Raw genomic sequence first — 23,055 nt, 5'->3', positions numbered from 1 at the left:
ATTACCAGCACTTGAATGCCGGAGAAAAAGGACAGCAAATAAAGAGACAGATGCATACAAAAACATGTGTAGTATATTGACAGGTTAAATGTTATAAAATATTACAATAATGAACTTACCCCAGTGGGTTAATATACCTGCACACACACTCACTCCAGATTCACCAATTTGAATTTGTGTACACAGGAATTTTACAATGTTTTATGACAGTTTTTTACTGAGATTCACAGGTTGAATCTATTCACACGAACGCACTGCACGCTGAACCGAGAGGCCGGCTTTGCCTTCGGGTGAATTTATGATGATTTTTAGGGTTTTTATTAACAGGATTAACTATTCCCGAACAAGGACTCCGGTTGCCTAGGCGGTGGACGTCACGTGAAAGAGTTTGGTGAATTTTATTGCGAACTCACATGATTTTACTCTAGGTATCCAACCTAGGACTCCAGATGCCTAGGCATAAGACCTCACGAGGAAAGGTTTTAAGAATAATATTTAAGTCGCGTAATTTATATTTTAAGTAAAAGAATTGAGTTGCGATTATCGATCTAGGACCCCCGATTGCCTAGGCGTGGAGCATCACGATAACGAATTTTGAAATCAACTCAGTGAGTCTTACTCGTGGATAGATCCGACAAAGGTTTTGGTTACGACGGTAATAACCTTTTGATGTTTAATTTAAAATTAAATTCCGATTATCGATCTAAGACCCCCGGTTGCCTAGGCTGTGGAGCATCATGAGAATGAATTTTGGAACTTTACTCGCGGATAGATCCGACAAGGGTTTTAGTAGCTGAAGTAATGACTGACTCTAATTATTTTTCCTGGGTTTATATATGAAAATTTTGGGAGAAAAGTGGGGCTAAGAATATTGAAAGCGTGAGAATCAAGGGGTTAGGTCATAATTTTGAGTGACATTTATTTGCATTCTCGGAAATCTATATCATGTTAGAAAATTTACTAATTGTAAGGGACTCAGAGATACAAGCGGTTGATTCATTAGCGACCTACTATTAATTACTTAAATCCATTAGTAGTACATATTTTTACGAGCAATAATTTAATTTTCAAGAAAAGATTTTAAAATTTACCTCTGATCTCCGTATTATAGAATAGTATGGAGATGATAAAAAATAACAGGAAATCGTAAATTTAAGTGACATTTATCTCAAATTTGGGCCTCTGAAAATTATATAGTCAGAAAATCATCGGCTACCAGAGTCCATGGGAAACCGTTGAATTCATTAGCGGGCGGATATGAACTCTTTAAATCCATTAGTAGTGAAGCAGAAAGAAATAAAATTTTGATTTAAATGACAGGATCTCTTTACTCTACTTTTCGGGTAAATAATATCAACGGAGAATTCGTGGGAACTGTAATATTTATCGATGTTAGATGATGTTAAATTAAGTGCTCGGGTAATAAAATTTAAAATCTATGGGATAATTTTTAAGCTAACTTAGTTTAGATATTAAAATTTACTTAAGGCTCAAGTAAAGAGTATTAAGAAAGAGATCAAAATAGTTCTATATGTAGGTTTACCGTTGAGCACTTCACCTAGTAAACTGGCCATCGCGGTGCAGATGCGCTTATGAGAAAGAAAGACAGATATTTGTCTATCCATTCGTTTTACTTCTATTTCACTCTCTCTTTCTCCATGCGTTATATTATTATATTTTGATATTATAATTATTGTTCATTTCAGAATACTTTCAATTGATTCAGAGCAAGTCTAACACTTCCTTTTTCTGGAATTTATTGGATGTGCTCTGAATAGCAAAAATATTTCAAAAATAATTTAATTGAGTTAGATTTTTAAATTATTTGGGATTAAAAGTAATTCATGTGTATCGATTGTTACACATAATATAAAGAATTTATTAAGGAATAAGTATAATACAACATAAAGTATTCCTTCATATGTTACTTTTGAAATAAATAATTTAGTTTAGAGAGCCCTGATGTCAACTAATTAGTTAGTTAGTTCTTAAATAAGGCATTGAAATAACCCATCCAGCCGTATGTCAACTTATTAACTAATTTCTTGTGATCATGATAACTCTTGAATAAAAAGGCTCACGGAGTGGCCTACAGGGTCAGCCGATTTTTAGATTTTCAACTTCCCGCTAAGAAAATTAAAAATTTTCAAAAAAAAAAGCGAAGTTATTGCGATACCATATGGTTTCGGTCCGATTTTCGAAAACCGAATTTCTAACAGATCTTGATGTATCGACGTTCTAAGGAGTTATTCTGACTACTTTCAAGATGATGTCCGAGTTTACTTATGCATGTAAACATTCTGTAACTTTTGAACGGATGAACCGATTTTAATCTCCAAGGTGACATTCAACACGGCTTGTTAATTTCTACAAACTGTTAAAAATTGAGCTTAATCGGTAGTGTACGTTTGGAGATATTCAAAAAATAAAATTGTTGAAAAATAATTTTCTTGGATAATTTGTAAATGCTCGTTGGATTGATTCCAAAATCTAATCAACTCAAAAATTTTATAAGCCGCGTCGAATGCTACCCCAACCATCAAAATCGGGTCTTTCGTTCGAGAGATATCGTTGGAGAAAAAAATGGTAGAAAACGTTCATTTTTCTAAAACAATGACATACAAAAGTATTTTCGAGCTCCTTGAGCTGGCCCACAGAGTCAAACGAGGGTGAGATTTTTCAATTGCGTTAATTCGTAACTACAAGAATCCTTTCATAAATCACCATTTGGCTCTTTTTGATTTAATCGTAATTAATAAAAACTCAAAAACTTGTAATTCCCGAAAAATTATGCTGCCATTTTTATCTTACGGTTATTATTATTCTCTTCCTTTTTTCTCTCCATCAACGACTGGCAGTAGTACTAGCATAACAATAGGATTGAAAAAAGAGCGACATCCAAGACAAAAAGGCGGGATATTTAAAAAAAACTTTAATAAAAAAAAATAAAACTGAAAATAAGAAATAAAAGAATCAAATTAACAATTTAAAAGTTGAATAAAAATTCACATTTAAAAAACAATTAAATCATATTGTAAAATAAAATTAATAATTTTAAAAAATGGACGGTCAAGATGTATTTTGTTGGATTTTACAGTTTTCAAAAATATTATTTATTTAAATTCATACAAATTTTTGACTACTTGTCAAGTAAGTACATTGAGTAGAGCTTACGATCTGATTCGGATTTGAATTTCGGTACAAAATTAACTTTAACTATTTGTGAATACCCTTCATCCTTTTGTGGCTGGACGTAATTCTTACTGTGGAGAACAAAATGTTTATAAACAATCAAGTAGAATTATTTATTCATTGATTGATTGATACTTACTAATAGGAATTGATAATGATGTCGCTGATGGTAGTGTGGTTTTTATCAGTCAGTTCTCGAAACTGAAAAAAAAAAAAAACATTTTTGGTTTTTTTTTTTTTTTTGTCATTTAATCGAGCCCAACTATATATAGTACCGATAGACTATTTAGAATACTCAGAAATAAATAATCTATTGAATATGTAGAGTAACATGGTTATAAGCAACCGACAAAGGTTGTAAGAGAACAATTTATCGAAAATGGTCTTCTTGCATGACAAAAAAATAAATGAGACAAATATATGGTATTTTATATTTTTTTATAATACCACTTGCGGAAGTTGGATTTTTGAGCTATACTTTACCGGGGTAAAGTATGTGATTTTCGACCAATTATAGTTTAGTCGCTGTTCCTCGCACTCGTTTGGATAAGTTATGTGACGTTCTCTGTATGTCTCTACATTCCCACACGTCCATTTAAAATTGCTACAATCGAACAAACAGCAGTTGATTCATATAAACACCTCCTATCCTTATTAAGGTTTTTTGCGTGCCTCGAACGCGAAGCAGAGAGGTTGTGCTTTATAACGGACTTGTCAAGGTCAAGCGATTTTTTCGCATTAAACTGTATATATTATTTTCATATCACACTTACACGTTATAAAAAGCACATGAATCCAAAGAGGAAGTACTAATTAATATGACTGATACTTTTATTAAGTTGTCCGATACCTATTATAATAAAAAAAAGTTCAATAAAAAATATCTATCGTGGACGTCAGTTAGTTTGTAGACCAAAAAAAGTCTGCGGCACGGATATCTCGTAAACGGTCTGATAAAATGACTTTATTTTTTTTTCACTGTCTTTAGAATTATGCAAAGAAGGTCCTTTTCGAAAATCACTACTGTAGTTCTTTTCGTTTTTTTTTATAATAAATCATTTCTGTTAAAACCGGCACCACGTAAACAAACACACACTCCAGCCATTTTTTTATTTAATCGGGAATGTTTTTTTTTATCATCGAATTTTGCTGATATCACAAGGTTCTACTTTACCATCAGATAATTTTTTTTATTGCCAACTGTCATAAAATTAACTAAATTAAAAAAAAAACAACCATTTTTTGCTAGATATTTATTAAAAAATTTTGTAATGAAAAATGAAAATTAATAATTTATATATTTTATTGGAACATGAATGTTCGAGACGTGCATTTTTGGATTTTCCAACTTTTTTTTAAATGCCCCTATTTTCGCAAAAAGTGCACCAATCGAATCGTTATTTCTTTTTTTTTAATTTTTATTTTTGACTACTCAAGAAAAAAATATGATTTAGATCTAAATTGTCGCCTTTATTATTTATTTTGAGTTTAAAGTAAAAAAAATTTTTTTTTGAATGTCTGTCCACTTGGATTTCTTTGAAAACATTCACAAAAAAACTTCAATAATTATGAGTTTTTAAAACTAGTCCAATCGCGGGAAAATAATTCCTTTTTTTAAACTTCCCACCAAGAAAATTGCAAATTTTCAAAAATTCGGGAAGTTATTGGTTTCAGTCCGATTTTCGAAAATCAAATTTCTAAGAGATCTTGACGTATTGAGATTCTAGGAAGCTATCCTGACTAATTTCACGATAATGTCCGAGTGTATGTATGTATTTATGTATGTACGTACGTATGTATGTAAATATCTGTAACTTTTGAACGGATGAACCGATTTCGATTTTCAAGGTGTCATTCGACGCGGCTTGTCAATATCTAAAAGCTGAAAAAAATTGAGTTTGATCGGCAGCGCTCGTTCAGAGATATTCCAAAAATAAACTTTTTTCAAAAATGTTTTTTTTTGATAACTTTTTATGTGCTCGATGAATTGATTCCAAAACCAACTGGGCTCTGAAGCTTCATAAGCCGCGTCGAATTCCACCTCAAACATCAAAATCGATTGATTCGTTCAAGAGAAACCGTTGTCGAAAGAATTAAAAAAAAAAATTTTTTTTAGTATTCTCGAAATTTTTCAAAAACGACTCAATAAATCAATTTCAAAATCTGATCAGTTTTAGAACTCAATAAAACGCGTCGATTGCCACCTTAACCGTCTTAATCAGTTTATTTGTTCGGGAGATATCGTTTGAGAAAAAATCGTAAAAAACGTTTTTTTTTTCGAAAACAAAAGGATACAAAAGTATTTTCGAGCTCTAAGAGCTCAAAAATGTATCTACAACAATTTTTCGAGCTCAAGGAGCTCGAAATATGCGGTAAGTTTTGGGGCTGGCCCGCAGGGTCAACCGACAGACCGATTTTTTTTTTCAATTTGAAAATTTTTACTTTTCTAAACTGTATATTCTGACTTAATTTTTCTTAAGTGTATACTTGGATGATCATTTTTTTCAGTGTTGCATAGTGATCTATAAAATATACGGTAATCAAGTGATATAACTATCGGCGCAAGAACACGTCTATTCGAATCAACTTATCCTTAGTAACTTACTCATTTAAAATCTGTTTATCTCGGCGTGGATGCTATTATAGGATTATAGAGTTCAGAAGTAATAGCGGTTTCATGAAAAATTTCAGCGCTGTTGAAATAATCTGATATTTGAATTATTTTAAAAAAAATATTTTACCTTATTATTGTGTTTGGCATGTTCAGGAGTTGTCGTGAGTACGAAACATCTTACAGTAACCTTTTTTTTAACTGCAACGTCGATAAATCTTTTTCTGGAAGCGACATCTGGATTAGTATTATCAATTACGACAGATTTTCCCTCATCTAATGACTTTTCCATCATCGTGACGCATTTTTGCCAACTTCCAAGTTTATCTCGATTGATATGATCATATTTTTGTAAATAATTAGCTACCACAAATGATTTTCCACTTCCAGGCCCACCTACCATTATAATAACCTATAAAAAACACGAATTGTTCGCGTGAAATTAATTTTAAAGGGATCCGTGAAAAGTAACCAAGATTTGTACCTCTTGTCCAGCTGCCGTTTCGAGAGCGTCTGAAGGTTCAAAAACCGTTAGATTTTTAGATTGTTTCGGATCAAATTTAGGCATATCAAATTTAGCTTTTCCATAACCCAGAAAATGTTCTTCAGGCGTTAGAAATTTTAGCCCAACATTTATGGCAAATAGACGATCAGCAGATGAATGATCTTTTTTAGCTTTCAACATCCAATTTTTTGGGCGACCTGCAGCATCTCCGACATAAAAACTTGCGTCTTTATTTATTTCGATACCATCATTTTCGTACTCAGATAGACGTTGCCACATTCCTATTAATGGTTTTCGGTTGAAATCTCTTAAACCCGCTACAAAAACCTTTAAAAGTGATAATTTAAAAAAAAAATTAATTATTTTAGCTGGCTTTTATTCAATAACAATAAAAAATACAGACGCAGTAATAAATATTTATGTTACTTGGCTGTAAAGCGACGATTTTCCGAGTCTCGATGTTGTGACATGAGTCTAAGACTCATGGTGCATGTTTATAAAAACTAAAGAAAAGTTTGTCGAAACGATGGCAAGTGCGTTAACTGACATAAGATTTTATAAAGAAGCGTGACAAGATTTATAATTAGGTAAATTTCGTAAAATCGTGACTGTCTGATTTGTCACTTCGCAGTTAATTTGCATGTAATTTTACCCGGAAAAAAATAGTTGGATCTGATTATATATATACATATATTAGGGTGGGCCAAAAAAAAAACTTATTTTTTTTCTATAGTTACCGTGAAAATATCGTTGAAGATGATGAAAAAAAAAAATTTTGGTAAATTTTAAGCTTTTAATATTAATATTAAGAGGTGGCGCGTTGTGATTTTGGATTTCCCATTTGATTAACATGGAAAAAAATAATTTTTTAGTTTGGAATTTTTTACCTCGGCAATGGCTCATTGTACAAATAAGCCCAGCATACGTTTTTGTAGGGAATTCAACGCTTTACAAAAAAACTCTCCTATCATTTTTCGATAAATCCATCTGTTCAAAAGTTATTAGAGCTCGTAATCAAGTTAGAATAAATTTTGAGATCTTTTTACTTTTTCGGAGAAACTATCGGACTTATCATAAAATATCATAGAATCTTTTTTGTAAACAGATTTATTTCCTACAAATTATCTCTGATAAATTTTTTTTTTTGTATTCTGCTGAGCTCCAATAACTTTTGAACAGATGGATTCATCGAAAAATGATAGGAGAGTTTTTTTGTAAAGCGTTGAAATCCCTACAAAAACGTATGCTGGTCTTATTTGTACAATGAGCCATTGCCGAGGTAAAAAATTCCAAACTAAAAAATTATTTTTTTCCATGTTAATCAAATGGGAAATCAAAAATCACAACGCGCCACCTCTTAATATTAATATTAAGAGCTTAAACTTCACCAGAATTTTTTTTTCATCATCTTCAACGATATTTTTACGATAACCAAAGAAAAAAATATTAGTTCTTTTTTTTGGTCCACCCTAATATATATATATATATATATATATATATATATATATATATATATTAGGATGTTTAAAAAAAAAAAATTTTTTTTTCAAGTCTTATGGTCTTAAAAATTAGTCTTAGGTATAAAAAAAAACCTCCAAAAAGAGCAGCTCGAAATAGGTGAATCTATATATTATGTGTAATAGTCACCAATTCTAAAAATATTTCTGAGATCTTACTTATTTTCTGTAAGAATTTCAAATGAAAGAGATTTTTTTTAAGAATTAAATTTTTTTCTCTTTTCTATGTTTTTAAATTAAAAAAAAAGGTTCTGTTTTGAAAGTAAGGAACATTTTTTTCGCGTGTTCAAAAAAAATTCACAGATGACATTAGTTCAAACTAAAAAATCTCAATTTCTGTCAGAAAACTGTTTAATATATTAAAAACATAAAGTCACACTATTTAATATAGGAATTATTATTAAAGAAATCATTTTTAACATAACTATAATAAATGAATAATGTACAAATCTCACCTGGAATGGAACATCCAATTTTTCTGTAATCGCTTCAATTTTACGTTTAAATTCCGTTAGATTGGTGTATCCACTTTCAATACCATTTTGATTGGTAAATATAACAATTTTATGATCATTCTCGAATAGCTCTTTTAATTTTCTTGAAATATTTGGGTATAGTATTTTCCAATCGCTTTCATTTTGCGGAAAAACATATCCTGATTTTGTTGTAATTAAAGTACCATCCAAATCATAAGCCGCTATTTTTGACTTAGCTTCACAATTTGAACTTGTCATAATAAACAAACTGCCATTAACTGATTTCCATTTGAATTTTGAGTTTTCAGTGACTTGAGTTTGATTTAAATTTTTAGCGGTATGTTTTGAACTTTCGCCAGTATCTTGATTCTTTTTATCGGCATTCGATGCGCTCTGACCCTGATGACTTGAAATAGTATTCTTCATTTTTTTTGTATTTATTGTAAGATCATCGTCACTGTCGCTATCAAAACTACGTTTTTGACGGATTGAATTTTTTTTTTCATTTTTATTATTATTTTCAGTAGGCTGATGGGTGTCAATTGAGGCAAGGTCAGATGGTGGTGGAATAAACTCAAATTTATGTGGATAATTACCATAAATTAATTCTAATGTATCGCCATGTTTAGCTACATACTTATGATTTTTCTGGGTTTTAACGCCATTTAATCCGCATGACTTTTTACCTAATTGTTCGACGGTTATGTATTTGTCATTGTAGTTTGCGGTTAAACGGACTACAATTGATAAAATAAATATTGTTAATAACAGAAGTTGATGGGTCATCCTTTAAACAAAAAATATTTCTATTTCTTAATTCTGTTAATTAATTTAAAACTATAAATTTTTTTGATAGTGTTATTTATAAAAAAAATAGAATCTTAGATGACTAGTGCTATCGAATCAAATACTCGAGTTTAGAACTTGCAAACCGAGCGCCAGCGAATGTTACCAACTAAACAAAAATATAATATTGACTTCACTAATTGTTTAAGAATATTGAGTTTTTACATTTCGATTTAAATCAAGAATTTATTTAAATATACGAGCGCGGGCACTCAAATATAAAAAAATTTAATCATAATTATAACTATATTTGAAATTATAATAACACGTTGCCGAAAAAAAAAAAAAAAAAAAAAAAAAAATACGGAAAGTATTTTAACAAAATCAATCCAAACTTTTTTACTTGAAGGTCTTTACTTCATATCTGTTATATATAAAGCTGAATAACGTCATATAGTTATCAGCAACTGCCACGCTCCCTAATCTATTCTCATAACAGTCCTTACCCGAATGTAAGAATTTCTTTATCTAGTGTCCAACGTCGCAATAGCTTATTCAACAAGCAAGAACAAAAAACTATGAAAAAATATTTAAAAAATCGAATATTAATTTTAGAGATAAAATATTTTTTTAATAATTTAAAATGCTTCTTTTATTACTTTGCTCACGGATTATTAATTTTCAAGTGCTATATTTATCGTTTAGATAACAGTTTAAAATTGTTTAAAACATTAGAGGTAAAATTAAAAATTTAATATCTCAGGATTTATGGGATGAAAAATAACGACAAAAAAAATTATAGTATTATTACACTGTAAAAAGAGCGTTGTTAAAAAATGATTTAATTTAACACTGTGCGTTGTTAAAATGAAATAAATATAGAAATTAGAATTTTTTTTTTTAATTTTTAATTGTTTTCTAGTGTATAGCCGCAATTACGACCTTTTGCACTTTTTGCCTTTATATCGCAAACTGCTTTACTTCTCCTCTGCCTTCCGTTGTGCGGCTGTGGCCCGACTTGTGCTTATACTGTACTGCATCATTGCGGTGATGCCCTGCTACCTCCCTTGTACAATGGAGGTGCAGTGGCTAGAGAAACCACAGAGAAAACCTAGCCAGTACAGTTCGGTTTGGGTGAAGCTCCAGTGATCGATAAAATTCCCATTTTACCGATCACTGGATCTTCATACCGCGCCTAGCGATCAAAGACTTTCGTTCGAACCTGACGTATGGCTAAACGGTCACCCAGCCAAGTAGTGATGATGCTCGATGCTACTTAACTTCGGTGATCGCCCGAGCCACGCGCGTGCCGAACAGCTGCCTTAGGCGCTTAATATAGAAATTAGAAAAAAAAATCTTTATCGGTTGACCCTGCGGGCCAACCCTAAAACTTCCCGCTATTTTAAAGCTCTTTGAGCTCAAAAACTATGTCGCGAATACATTTGCGAGCTCTTCGAGCTCGAAAATCCATTTATATGCCATTGTTTACGAAAAAAACCGTTTTTTAACATTTCTTTCTCCGACGATATCTCTCGAACAAATAAGTCGGTTGTGATCTTCGAGATAGCGATCAGCACGTCTTATTGTGTTCTAGAGCTGAGTAAATTTTAAAGTTGATCGACAGAGTGGTTTTTAAGTAATTAAAAAAAAATTGAAAAAAAAAAAAAAAAAAAAAAAATTTTTTTTTGTAATTCTCAATTATCTTCGGGTCTACTAGATCAAATGATCTGAAATTTTCATGAAAGTTGACGGCCAACAAACTCTTCTGATTGCCGCAAGAACGATTCGAATCGGTTAATTAGTTTAAAATTTATGAAAGGTTTACACATACAGCCACTCGGACATCATTTTGAAGATAGTCAGAATAGCTTCCTAGGACTTCAAAACGTTGACATTCGATGAAAACTTTATTTTTTTTTTTAATTGGGGTGAAAACAATAACCTCGAAATTTTGAAAATTTACAATTTGCTTAACGGGAAGTTAAAAAATTTATTATATATAAAAAAAATATAAAAATTTAGTGACTATTATCTAGAGGTAATTTCAATTTTGCTATGTACTTAAGGTACAGTACCCAGTACTTGAACAGTTTTCAAAGTGAAATCCATTAAACCATGAATAGAAAATTAATAATTTATTGTGACAAACACAATGAATATTAACAATTAAATTTATTAAATAATGTGGACAAAATTTTTTACTTGCAATTTCTCAGTTTATTTTTCTATTTTACTTGATTTCTTGAATATAGAACACTAAAATTATCAGATGTCATTAACTTGACTGTCATTTAAAATGTTCATGGTACCTATTACATGAATGCTTAAGTTAGATTGTTGTAAATAGTTTGTATTCATAAAATAGGCAACATTTCATTTCAAATAACTTTTATTTATAACATTTATGAATAAAAAAAGTTATTAAAATAATCGATTGATTGTTTTTATTTTTTAAAATCAATTAAATCACATCCCTGATAGCAAAATGACGTCTTAATAAGTTCTGAATGAGTTACTATTTATGATTTGGGCGTCTCATCAACATCTTAAAGAAGTCTTTAAGAAGTTCTCAAGATGTCGAATGAGCCACCTAGCGAGCTCAGTAAGACGTCTTTAAAAAAAGAGTTCTCAAAGAGTTCTTTTTTCTGACTTCGTAAATAAGACTTCATTATGAATTTACCATGACGTCTTTAAGGAGTTTTTAGTTTTGACTTCATAAAGAAGTTTAAAAAATAATACATTTAGACATCAAAAAACTGACGTCTTATTTATGGATTCTTCAAGAACTCTTAATTAAGAGTTCTTAAAAGTGACATCTTTCGGAAGTTATCATAAGACTTCTTGATGACTCCTTCAAAAAGACGTCGTAAAGCAGTCATTTCGACTTGAATGCTGTCTGGAATTATAGTAACTTGTTCAACTACTCCTGCATGTCGAAAAACATAGGACCTATACTTGAATATTTTACGTGATCGTTGTTCAAGTATCGGGTACGACTTAAAAAACTAGGAGGTATAGTTGAATGATGAAATTTAATATTCAAAAATAATTTTTTTGCCTCGTAAAAAATGTATTGTATTGAAAACAGTCTATTTTATGTACTGATAGTATTTGTTTTACTAAAAAATCTATGTAACATACTTTTTGCCAGTTATTTATTCAATAACTCTGAATCGTTTTTATGAGAAAAGAAGCATCAATCGGTCATTCATTATATGGTAGTGTTAAATTCAATAAAATTATAATTATTTCGGTATGAAATGAAAAAATATTTATTGCAATTACATCCTAAATTTTCAAAGAATATTGCAATACAAAGGTTTCTTATATTTGACGCTAAAATTTTTAAATAATTCAACTTATAAAAATTTTTTCGAGTACTAGTCCAATTTTCAGAGATGTTCAAGTACTGGGTATTTTATCTTATTTAAATAATTATTTATGTTGTATCTAATTTATTTGAACATATACTGTTTTATGCCCATCATTCCCATCACCAATAATTTAATTAATTAATAAAAACACTGTATTTGATTTTACCGAGTTTTTCGACTTGGAAATGTTTTCACGTGTTTAGTTTTAATTATTCTTGAACAAAAATTATTTTTCATTTTCTGAGTATTCACGACAGTTAGGTTTTTTAACAGTTTGTTTTCTGATTCATCTATATTTTAATTTTCCGCTGATAAAATTAAAAATTTAAAAAAAAAGGGAAGTTTATGTAAATATTCTGTAACTTTTAAACGGATGAATAAAAATTTTTCAAAAATGTGTGTTTTTAGATAACTCAACTAGCTCGAAAAGAGCGAGAAATTTTGAGGCTAACCTGCAGGGTCAACTGATAAACAGATTTTTTATTTTAGTGTAATCAAAAAAACATGAGGATGATTTAACGAGAGTGAATTAGCTCAAAAATAATTTTGATCTCAATTTAAGAGTTTGAAAATGAATTCATACAAATTTTCTTTCTTTTTGAACATTTTTTTACGCTCATACAACTCCCCGAAACTCATCATAGAAAATTTGTATTTCAATACTCGCAGATAAAAAATACACTGAGATAAAAAAACAGAAGAAAACAGTTGCTTGGCACTATTTAATGAACTAAAGTACTGATATCAAGCATTTGTATCTGAAAACATACATTTTTCTCTCTGTGTACATCGTTTGGCTACAAAAAAAGTTTTTTATACGCTTTTGCTACGGCATTTTTTGCTACGATACATTTTTATGTCAACTGTAACGCGATGCAATTATAAATTAATTTATTTATGTACTTTTTTTTTGCATAACTTTAAATAACCAAGGCATCAATTTCATAAAAATGTATTTTATTCTAATACATGGTGACCACAGATTTTTGAAACTGAAATTCCCTGACTTTTTCAGGAATTCCAGTCAAATACTTGAAGAATTCTTGATTATATGTACTAATATTTAAACATTGGAAATATTTATCTAATTCAAAATAAATTTTTTTTAAACAGTATATTTTATTTTTTATTTAAAAATTTAAAGACAAATTAAAACTGCACTCAGAAATATATTTATTATTCAATTGAAATCTTTAATAAACGTGTTAAAAAAATATTAAATATTATGATACTCAGCCGACGTTTAATCATTTTTGAATTTTTCATAGAGACGATAAATTATAAAAAAAAAAAAAAAAAATAGCTTTAAAAATCGCAATTGTATTTTTTCATTTTTTACAAGTGCATATTTTTAGTTTTTTTTTTTTTAACTGATTTGTTGAAAAAAAAATCCGAAAATTTTTAATTGTCTTCCAACTTCAGGATCATTAAATATTTCCCAGATAATTTGTCGATGAAAATAATAAAAATAATAGACAAATAATATTTTAAAATAATTATTTTTTACTGTGAATCTTTAAGTAATTGACAATGTTTTTTAAATATTTTCCAAACATTAGAATTTAAAAAAATTATATTTTTCTTTATTACTAAATATTTTATTATTTAGTAGAATTTGTACCTTATAAAAAAAAAAAATTTTTCGAGAAAAAAAAATTTTTTTTACTTCACATTTTGAGATGGCCCACTTGTTTTTAAAAGAAATAATTGATCAAACGGGGTAGTTCCACCGAAAAAAATTTTTTTTGTCCAAAATCGTGGAAAACATCTAACAATTGTCGAATGTGATTTTTAGGTAGATTTCTTCAGAAATCGGCCTATTACATGCAATGGGTCTCATGATCGAATTATCAAAGAATTTTACCACCATATATCTTATTTTACCTAGTAGAGTCAAAAAATAACATCCACTCAAAAGTTTATAAATGTATGTATATAAATATATATATATATATATATCTAACGCGCCTTGTCATCACGATAGCGCCCGCTATTCTTAACGGATCTTAATGAAATTTTCTACACTTATTTATTGGACGATTACCTTAGACAAGTTCGAAGATGAGCCCAATCGGTCGATTAGTTTGGAAGTTGTGGGTGCTTGAAATTTTTTTTTATTTTCATAAAAATTAATTTTCTGGCTTTATCCTAAAATAACTTTTGAACCGAAAATGGTAACTCAATTCTGTAAAAAGTATCTTAAAATTTGAACGATTAGCTTTAATTTTCACTGTAATATTTGATTTTTTGAAACATCTTTTCTAATAATTTGATGATATCGAAAATTTCACAAAAAATAAAAAAAGCTTATTTTTGCAGCTTAATCTTCTAATAACTTCTAAATGATAAGGCATAACCCCTTTCCTTAAAATTCATGTTTAAGCTTACGAAATAAGTATTAATTACACTATTGCCGCTTTATTGTATTTACATAAGAAATCTAATTTTTCCATTCCGGGTAAGGCCGGATGGCTCTTTTTTTTACTCTGCTTTCATTTTGATTCGAAAGAAAATGCTTTTTATTTTTGGATTTTCCACTTAAACTACAAAAATAATAGAAAAAAAATTTTTTACTCTTCTAACTCTCAATTAGCTTTCGGGGAGACACCCTACAGATTCTAGAACATCATTTATATATTTTTTGCTACCATCCATTCTCAAGTTATAGAGAAGTCGGGTTTTGTACTTTCAATTTAATATTATTGAATTTTTATTAATGTTAATATTGTTCATAACTTAATTTTGTTGTTGTTGATTACTTATAAATAAAAAAATATTCAAAAATCTTCAATTTTATTACAAATTTTCATAAAATTTTCGATTAAACACTTCGAAGTTACTAATTATCTTCTCTCTTATCAATAACATGAGAACGGGTGGTAGTAAAAAATATAAAAATGGTTTTCTAGAATCCGCAGGGTGTCTCCCCGAAAGCTTATTGAGAGTTAGAAGTTTAGAAAATTTTTTTCCTATTATTTTTGTAGTTCAAATAAAAAATCCAAAAATAAAAAGCATTTTCTTTTAAATTAAAATGAAAGCGGAGTAAAAAAAAATAACATTCGACAATTATTAGATGTTTTCCACGATTTTTGACAAAAAAAAATTTTTTTCGTTGGAACTACCCTGTTTGATCAATTACTTATTTTAAAAACGAGTGGGCTACCTCCAAATGTTAAGTAAAAAAATTTTTTTGTTCTTGAAAATTTTTTTTTTTATAAGGTACAAATTCCACCCCCGTGCTAAGAAAAACAAAAAAAGAAGTTTTTTTTCAACCCACCCTAATATATATATATATTTTCAAAAATTATCCAAATATTAATATTTTCAAAAAAATTATTTTTGCTTATTACTAAATGTCCAAATAATTAGAAATTTTATTACAGCTAATTGTAAACTATTATAATTAGAAATATTTCACGAGAAAAGTGAAAATTTTATAATTTTTATGTTTTTTTTTTTTTTTTAAATCGAATTCTTTTAATACTCAGCAATCATATTTGAGTTATCTTTCAATTTCTTTTAAAATTGTAACTTAGTTTTCATCAAATAATAATTTTTATAAAATCCATATTTTCTACATTTCAAATTATTAAATATTTAATAATTCATAAATAAAAAAATAAGTTGTTTTTTTAAAAGAAATTAAAATAATAATTTAATGCATCAGTAGTCTTACAAAAAAATAAAATTTGCTATCGAAATTTTTTTTGTCACTGTCTTCAAAAGTATTGAAGTAGAAAAAAATTTTTATCGAAAATTTCTGTAACTTTTTTGCCTAAACCCGAATATCAAATGCTTAGTAACGTAATCTCTATATTTATATACAATACAATAATTAAATAAACGAAAAACACATTTTATTTATGAGAAAAAAAAATATATAATTTTTCTAGTAATAATTTATTATAAAGTATTAAAAATAAATTAATGATACTGTTTATTTATTTTGCTTTGAATTTAAGGTTATAAATATATATTATTCTAGTTTTTACCAGTTATTTGTAACGTAAACATAAAAATACTAACCTTGTTCACGTGAACATTTAGTGTCAACTATTTTAGTATCGCAACTACGACCGACAGTTATCGATTTGTTATTTGGTAATAAAATAGGTGTATGTAAATTATTATCTGTGTAGAAATAACAACTTTTTGTTTCTACACTCATTTTAAAACTTTGACATGTGCGGTATTCAACATATACTACAAAATAATAATAACATAGGTTGGGACTGGAATGATAAATATCGTCGAGTTACAGAGAAAACGTTATTCGGGTATCTTCGGCCTGTCTAGTAAACGTTCGGGTTTCAGCTCAAATATGTTAAATTATTGGGTGACTTTTGTTCCTGCAGTGTATTGGATTCTGTGACGTCATAAAATGGCGGGCTTATTTAAATTTGAATAAAACAAAAACGCGGGATTTTTCAAATTTATAAAAGGCGCATGAATGATTATACTTTTTTTTTTTATCAAAATTTTTTTTAATTATTCGTCTGCACTTTTTCTTTTTTATATTAAAATTTTTTTACAGAAACAAAAATGTTAGTTTTAAATTGTAATTAAAGATGAAAAAAAAAATATTATGTAATTTTCAATGTCTTTTCATAACGTGAATTTTGTAACAATAAAAAAAAAGTTATTATAGATATTCAGATCAGCTTCTTTGCCGTGATAAAATAATTCGAATGATAATCATGAAAAAAATATGAAATGGTCATACTGCACTAGTCACAAAAATTAGAAGATATAAAAAAAATTCGAAATTTAAAACTGATGAAAGTGACCTTAATAATGATTTACATATTTTCGTTATAATAAATACATATAACATGAAATTCATGAAAAATAACATTGGGGAGGGTGGGGCAATAAAGCCCTCTCCAAAAATTTGATAAAATTTTTTTTTTGTTTTCCTTCTAATTACCATTAATTTGATATATTTGCGCACTTTTAGCCCTACGCATGATACCTGAGGCAAAATAGACCAGTCCAAAATTAAAAAAAAAAAAAACATTTTTTCATATTTTTACACACAGAGAATTTTTGAATAAAAATTACCCATAAAGTTTGATACTGTAAGATCATCTAGCCAGTAACTAAATTTTAACTATGTTGTTAGTAGATGCTGCACTTCATTTACATGATATCGAGTCGTATATCTTACAATGTACATGAGAAAAATTAAGATATTTACCACATGTCCTCATAGTATCAAACTTTTTGGGTACACGGCGAAAAAAATCTCGTCAAAACAACTGAACATTTTGTTACTACAGCTATACTATCTATAGTCAACTTTTTTTATGATATTCTGTATAGTCATTTTAAAGATCCAAGTATCGTCGCAGCGTAACGTCAAAATGGCAATACTATATTGTCATTATAGGTATCTGAAAAAACGCTAATAAGACAATCTTGTAGATAGTTTTGGATAAAAAAAAAATTAATGTAAATTGAAAGATCTCAAGTTAAGAATACAGCCTCATAAACTATTTCATAATATGATATGTTTCAATACTCAGGCTCAGTGACTTCTGTTGATTAATCAGTTATTTATAATAATTAAAAAAAATAATAACTTCTAACAAATAATTTTACTGGTTAAAAAAAAAATAATAAAACATTTTTTAAAACTAAAAATGTCCATCTGCGTTTGATAAAAATCTTATAATTATAACAAAGCAAAAAAAATTATATGGAAGCAATAAAATTTTTTTACATTGGAAAATAATTATTAAAATCAGTCCATAAAAACTATTATGATTATACAATAGGTACACATCCATTTTGATTAGATTATCTCAATTACAATAACAGAAAAGCTCATTAATTACTATTAAGAAGTATGTGACACGACGCTCACAAAGGCTTTATGATGTTTAGCTTGAAATTTGCCTAACTGCGCAAGTTCCACATTCTTAATCAACGCTGTTACGATCCATCGTATCGTTTATATAACGATATGAATACGTATAATGATATAACGATAACCTATTTTGTCACAATAACTGAATCTCGATGGCAACTTTTCGAAATATGGCTCAAATAAAAAAATGAATTCTCATTGGAGGACAAAGAACAAATATTGAATAGTTTATTCAACGATACTACAGATCATTAAAATAAATAAGGATGGTGTTAAATTAACTATACGTATTGCAATAATTAACAAATGAATAGTTATTTTCACAATCAACTGTTTGACCATACTTTAAATTGCTAAAATAACAAAATTTTTCTCGCCGTGTAATTTTTACTAAAAATTTCTCTGCGTATATCGTCAAATTATAAAAAATTTAATATACTCGTTCATTTTTTGGCTGAATCTCTATGCTTGGAGCAAATTTGGCCCGTAAAAATATTTGAAAATAATAATTTTTTTTTTTTAACTGATAAAGCTTTCCATTCGATTAATTTTTACAGTATCCACAAATCTCATCGGAATAATATTCATCTACACTTGCACAGGAATCATGAGACCATTTCTTACAGTTTGAACGTTGAATACATGATTCCTTAGCTTCCAAATAAAGTCCATTGCAATAAAGACAGTTATAATCATCAGTTTTAACTTTTGAACCATTTTTTTTTTTGTGTTTTAGACTATTTTATTTTTGCTAAATTCTGGTGATTTTTCTTTTATTTTGGAGACAATTTTGAATTCAAATTCAATTGTATTCTGATAGTTGTGAAAAAAATCATTACAATCAATTTTTCTTTAGTAAAAAGTTGTATATATATATATATATATATATATATATATATATATATATATATATATATATATATATATATATATATATATATATATATATTTAGTTAAATCCAATAAATATAGATATACAAATACATGAGTGACCGGATACTAGTTCCCTGATCGGGTATTAGGTCTCTCATCTAAGTGGCCAAGAGAAAAAAATACATTCTCAACGTTGAAAACAATTTTACAAAACCAAAAAGAAACAACTTTTTTTTTATCATTTTTTAGAGGAGGGCCGCACAGTAAAAAATATTGTGTATCTGTGTTAAAAACAGTCCGTGTTAAATTTTTTGTGTTGATTATTTTGTGTCAAATCAACACAATTCTTTGTGTTAATTAAAAATTTTTAATCGATCTACCATTCAACGTACTCTAAAAGTGACCTATTACAAAAATCGATATTATCAACATTTATTAAGTGTTACTTTGAAATCAACACAAAAAAAGTGTTGAAGTGACAGTTGAATTGTGTTAAAAAAATGTCTTTTTTCTATTCACGCGAGAAGCGCCATTAGTCATCAGTTTTGCTTGGTTAGTTATTATTTTTGTAACATTGATTTGATTTATTTTCAATTAGACTTAAAAAAATAAAGTTTACAAACCTCATGATTCGTCTAGTTAAAAAAAAAAAAAAAATTGGAAAATCCAAAAGTGCACGACTCATAAAGGTGCTTTTTCATACTGACGCTTGATGTTGCTTTTTAGCGTCAAATTCGGTCACGTGATGAGAATTTAACATGTACGCCACCCAGAAAAAATGTAGCGATAAATTATAGCGTTTAGCGTCAAATTTAAGCGACAAATAATACACGAGTATCGAAAGTCGATGTATCGCTGTCAAGTCTTTCATATCCATACAAAGTTGACGTATTATCTTTGTACCTTATAATTGATATTTACTTCAAGACTCATTATAAGCATTTTCCCCGATAACCGGATTTTCTGATCAGAAAGTTAGTGTACATGAGTTTCGACCAACTTGAAGATAAGTTGTCGACAACTTTCAGCTTTTGTAACTGTTGACTGCAAATTGTCTCCAAGTCTTCCAGAAATTTGGCGATAATCTACTACTGCAATCTGTCGAAAACTTTTTGAGAAACTTGTCGTCAACTTGCAGTCAACGGTTGCAGTCAATTTGGCTATCAGGGGTCAAAGAATCAAAGTAACAATCGATATTGTAACTGGTAACGTAAAACAAAAACCTATCCGATATTTCTCAATACTTATTTTGAGACTCGCTACAACTATGAATTCATAAAGTAACAGATTGTTGTTTTGAAAAGATCGATTATTATCGATGCGATTGTTTGAGTGACTTTAACGCTTAATAACGGGGCAAAAAAAGCTAAACTAAATTTAGCTTTATCGCTACATTTTCTCTGAGTGGCGCAAATGTTAAATTCTCATGACATGACCGAATTGGACGCTAAAAAGCAGCGTCAAGCGTCATCATGAATAAGCATCTTAATGCTCATACATTATGAAATTATGAAATAATAATAAAAAAAATTGTGGGAAGCATGAATAAATTTAAAATATTTAAAATTTGTTTTTTTTTTTTAAATTATATTAGTAATTTTTTATAATTATAAAAAAATTTTCTCAAAATATCTTGAAATTTTCTCAAAATAACAAAAAAAAAATATATGTAAATAAAAACAAATAAAAAAAAAGAATTGAATTGAAAAAATTCAGGCTTACCAGTTAGCAATAACACAAAAAAAAACAGTTGTACTAGGACAGTAATGTGCAAGCGCCCCTGGTGGAATAAATGTACGTATAATGTATAGATATATCACCATCCATGTTGATTTTACATAGATATATATATATATATATATATATATATATATATATATATATATATATATATATATATATATATATATATATATATATATATGTATAGTTATACAACCTTTTTATTCTTTTATTAATTGTAATTAAACGACACTGAGTAACCTAGCCATTTTCAACAGGGGATTTACAAATCTTTCAAAGAATTTAAAAAAAAAAATTTAAATCAATTACTGGATTTTTTCGCAAGTTATTGTGTCAACGGGTTTTATACTTGACGGACAGGAAATTTTTTTAAACTATTTTGATGTTTTTTCGATTTTTATTGAACTAAATAAATTTTTGAAAAGTATGGAATCAATCTCCATTAAATTATCTTCAAAATGGTGTGCAACATATCTTAATTCCGTGAATCAACAAAGGTATAATAATTGAAATGGTTGCCGAAGTGAGGAGGCGAAAAAAATTTTTCGATCGTAAAGCACTCTCTGATGCTATGCATCATGAGTCGTGCAAAAATATTTAAAAAATTCCATCTGTGGCTTTTTCACTTTTCTACGTGCTCATATTTTTTTTTTTATGTTTTTTTTTTTTTTCATAATTGATTTGTTGATAAAAATATATAGTTGTTTTTAGATTTGTTTATTTAAATTCAATAGCCTTTTCATTTTATCGTGAGTGTGTAGAAACATTTACTCAAATATCCTCATATATATTACATTTTTTGTTGTAATAAAAATTTTTTTAACTGTAATGAAGATAAGTATTTTATTTTTAGTAAAAAGAAAAACTTCTCCAATTATTTCAGACCCTGCAGCTCACAGACCCGCCAATTTTTGAAGTAACAAACATATCAATTAACGAAGCATCGACTCAATTAGTACTCTGGGGTAGCCTTGGTATTGTTATACTCGAATTACCTCGTCGTTGGGGTAAAAATAATTTATTTCAAGGTGGAAAGCAATCAATTTCATGCATGTGAGTATTAATTAATTTATTTAAATTATTCAAATATAAATTTTTATTATTTATTATGTTAAAAAGACAAATTCACGCGTCACCTGTATTTTATGACGTTTTTACACTCGGACCTTTTACTTAGCGCAGAGTTAAGTTTAAAGTTCGTGCCAGGAAAGAGAAACGACAGTTAGTAAACTAGCTTCTTCGTCTTGGTGTCCCAAGTAAACTCGCGAGTTGCTCGAGAAAGTGGCCTAGTGTACCCCCATCTTGGATATTACATTATTTTGAATACATTATGTCTTTTCTCCTGGAATTATTATACATATAAATTACCTTCATTATGATAATACTAGACTGCAGATTAGCCGTGACTTTAATGATGAATTAAGTGAAAAGATATGTTTTGTTTTTAAATTAATAATTTATTTAATTAATTTCGTTAAGAGAAAAAAGATATTTTAAAGAAAAGAAAGATCGAAAATTCAAACGTGCATACCTCAAACACTCACGTTAAAATAAAAATGAAGCTTAGTTATTATTTTATTGTGGTGTTATTTTCTCGCAGTAAAATAATATCCCTACCAAATAATTCGTATAGGATTTCATAGAAACCTATAGGAATCCGTGTAGGAAAGTCTAGATCAGGGTTACAAATAGCGCATTAAATTCATAATTGTATTAGTGCTTCAATTAAATTTTTTGTATATTTCATAATCCAAAAACAACAAGTTAAAGATGATTTTTAAATTTTTAATTCAATATCTTCAAATTCAAAATAATTTTTAAATTTTTAATCCTACATTTTTTAATAAAAAAATTAAATTTCAAATTTTTAATTCGTAAAGTAGCGTAAAAATGTAATGGCTTAGTTTTTAAATCTACGTTTTAAAATAAAACATTAAATTAACAATTTCAATTCGGAAAACCAGATTAAAAAATTTATTTCTAATCTAAAATTCCATATTTAATAATTGAAAAGTAAATCAAAAATTTTAATTAGCCATAGCTTAAGGGAATTAAAAAATTAAATTCCGTTTTTTAATTTTCTATTTTCGTATTAAAAATTAAATAAAA

The 23,055-nt window shown here is 28.3% G+C and overlaps 2 protein-coding genes across 7 annotated transcripts in view; one reads left to right on the top strand and one right to left on the bottom strand.

Moving 5' to 3' along the window:
• LOC103568995 (nuclear pore complex protein Nup88) overlaps window positions 1–23,055 on the top strand; it is a 159,788-nt gene that overhangs the window by 83,853 nt on the left and 52,880 nt on the right. Inside the window, exon 2 of the mRNA XM_014441367.2 lies at window positions 21,830–21,999. Within this exon, the coding sequence (XP_014296853.1) occupies window positions 21,830–21,999 (170 nt within the window). The remainder of the gene's footprint in view (window positions 1–21,829; window positions 22,000–23,055) is intronic.
• LOC103572481 (uncharacterized protein F21D5.5) lies at window positions 3,078–16,672 on the bottom strand. Of its 6 annotated transcripts, none has more exons than XM_014441369.1 (6): window positions 16,488–16,672; window positions 8,281–9,038; window positions 6,288–6,635; window positions 5,934–6,215; window positions 3,332–3,393; window positions 3,078–3,263 (listed from the first exon to the last, which is right to left on the bottom strand). In XM_014441369.1, the coding sequence occupies exons 1-6, from the start codon at window positions 16,627–16,629 to the stop codon at window positions 3,140–3,142; spliced, it is 1,716 nt and encodes a 571-aa protein (XP_014296855.1). In that variant the 5' UTR covers window positions 16,630–16,672; the 3' UTR covers window positions 3,078–3,139. The 6 variants fall into 6 exon arrangements, with proteins under 6 accessions (XP_014296855.1, XP_014296859.1, XP_053598414.1 ...); XM_014441373.2 differs by having other exon boundaries at window positions 8,281–9,088; window positions 16,488–16,578; XM_053742439.1 differs by lacking the exon at window positions 16,488–16,672 and adding an exon at window positions 10,919–10,950 and having other exon boundaries at window positions 8,281–9,088.

Source organism: Microplitis demolitor, chromosome 10, assembly GCF_026212275.2.
Source record: "Microplitis demolitor isolate Queensland-Clemson2020A chromosome 10, iyMicDemo2.1a, whole genome shotgun sequence".
In the NCBI taxonomy this organism is placed as follows: Eukaryota; Metazoa; Arthropoda; class Insecta; order Hymenoptera; family Braconidae; genus Microplitis; species Microplitis demolitor.
Note: the sequence above shows the minus strand (reverse complement) of the source record. Positions and strands in the feature narration are given on the sequence as shown.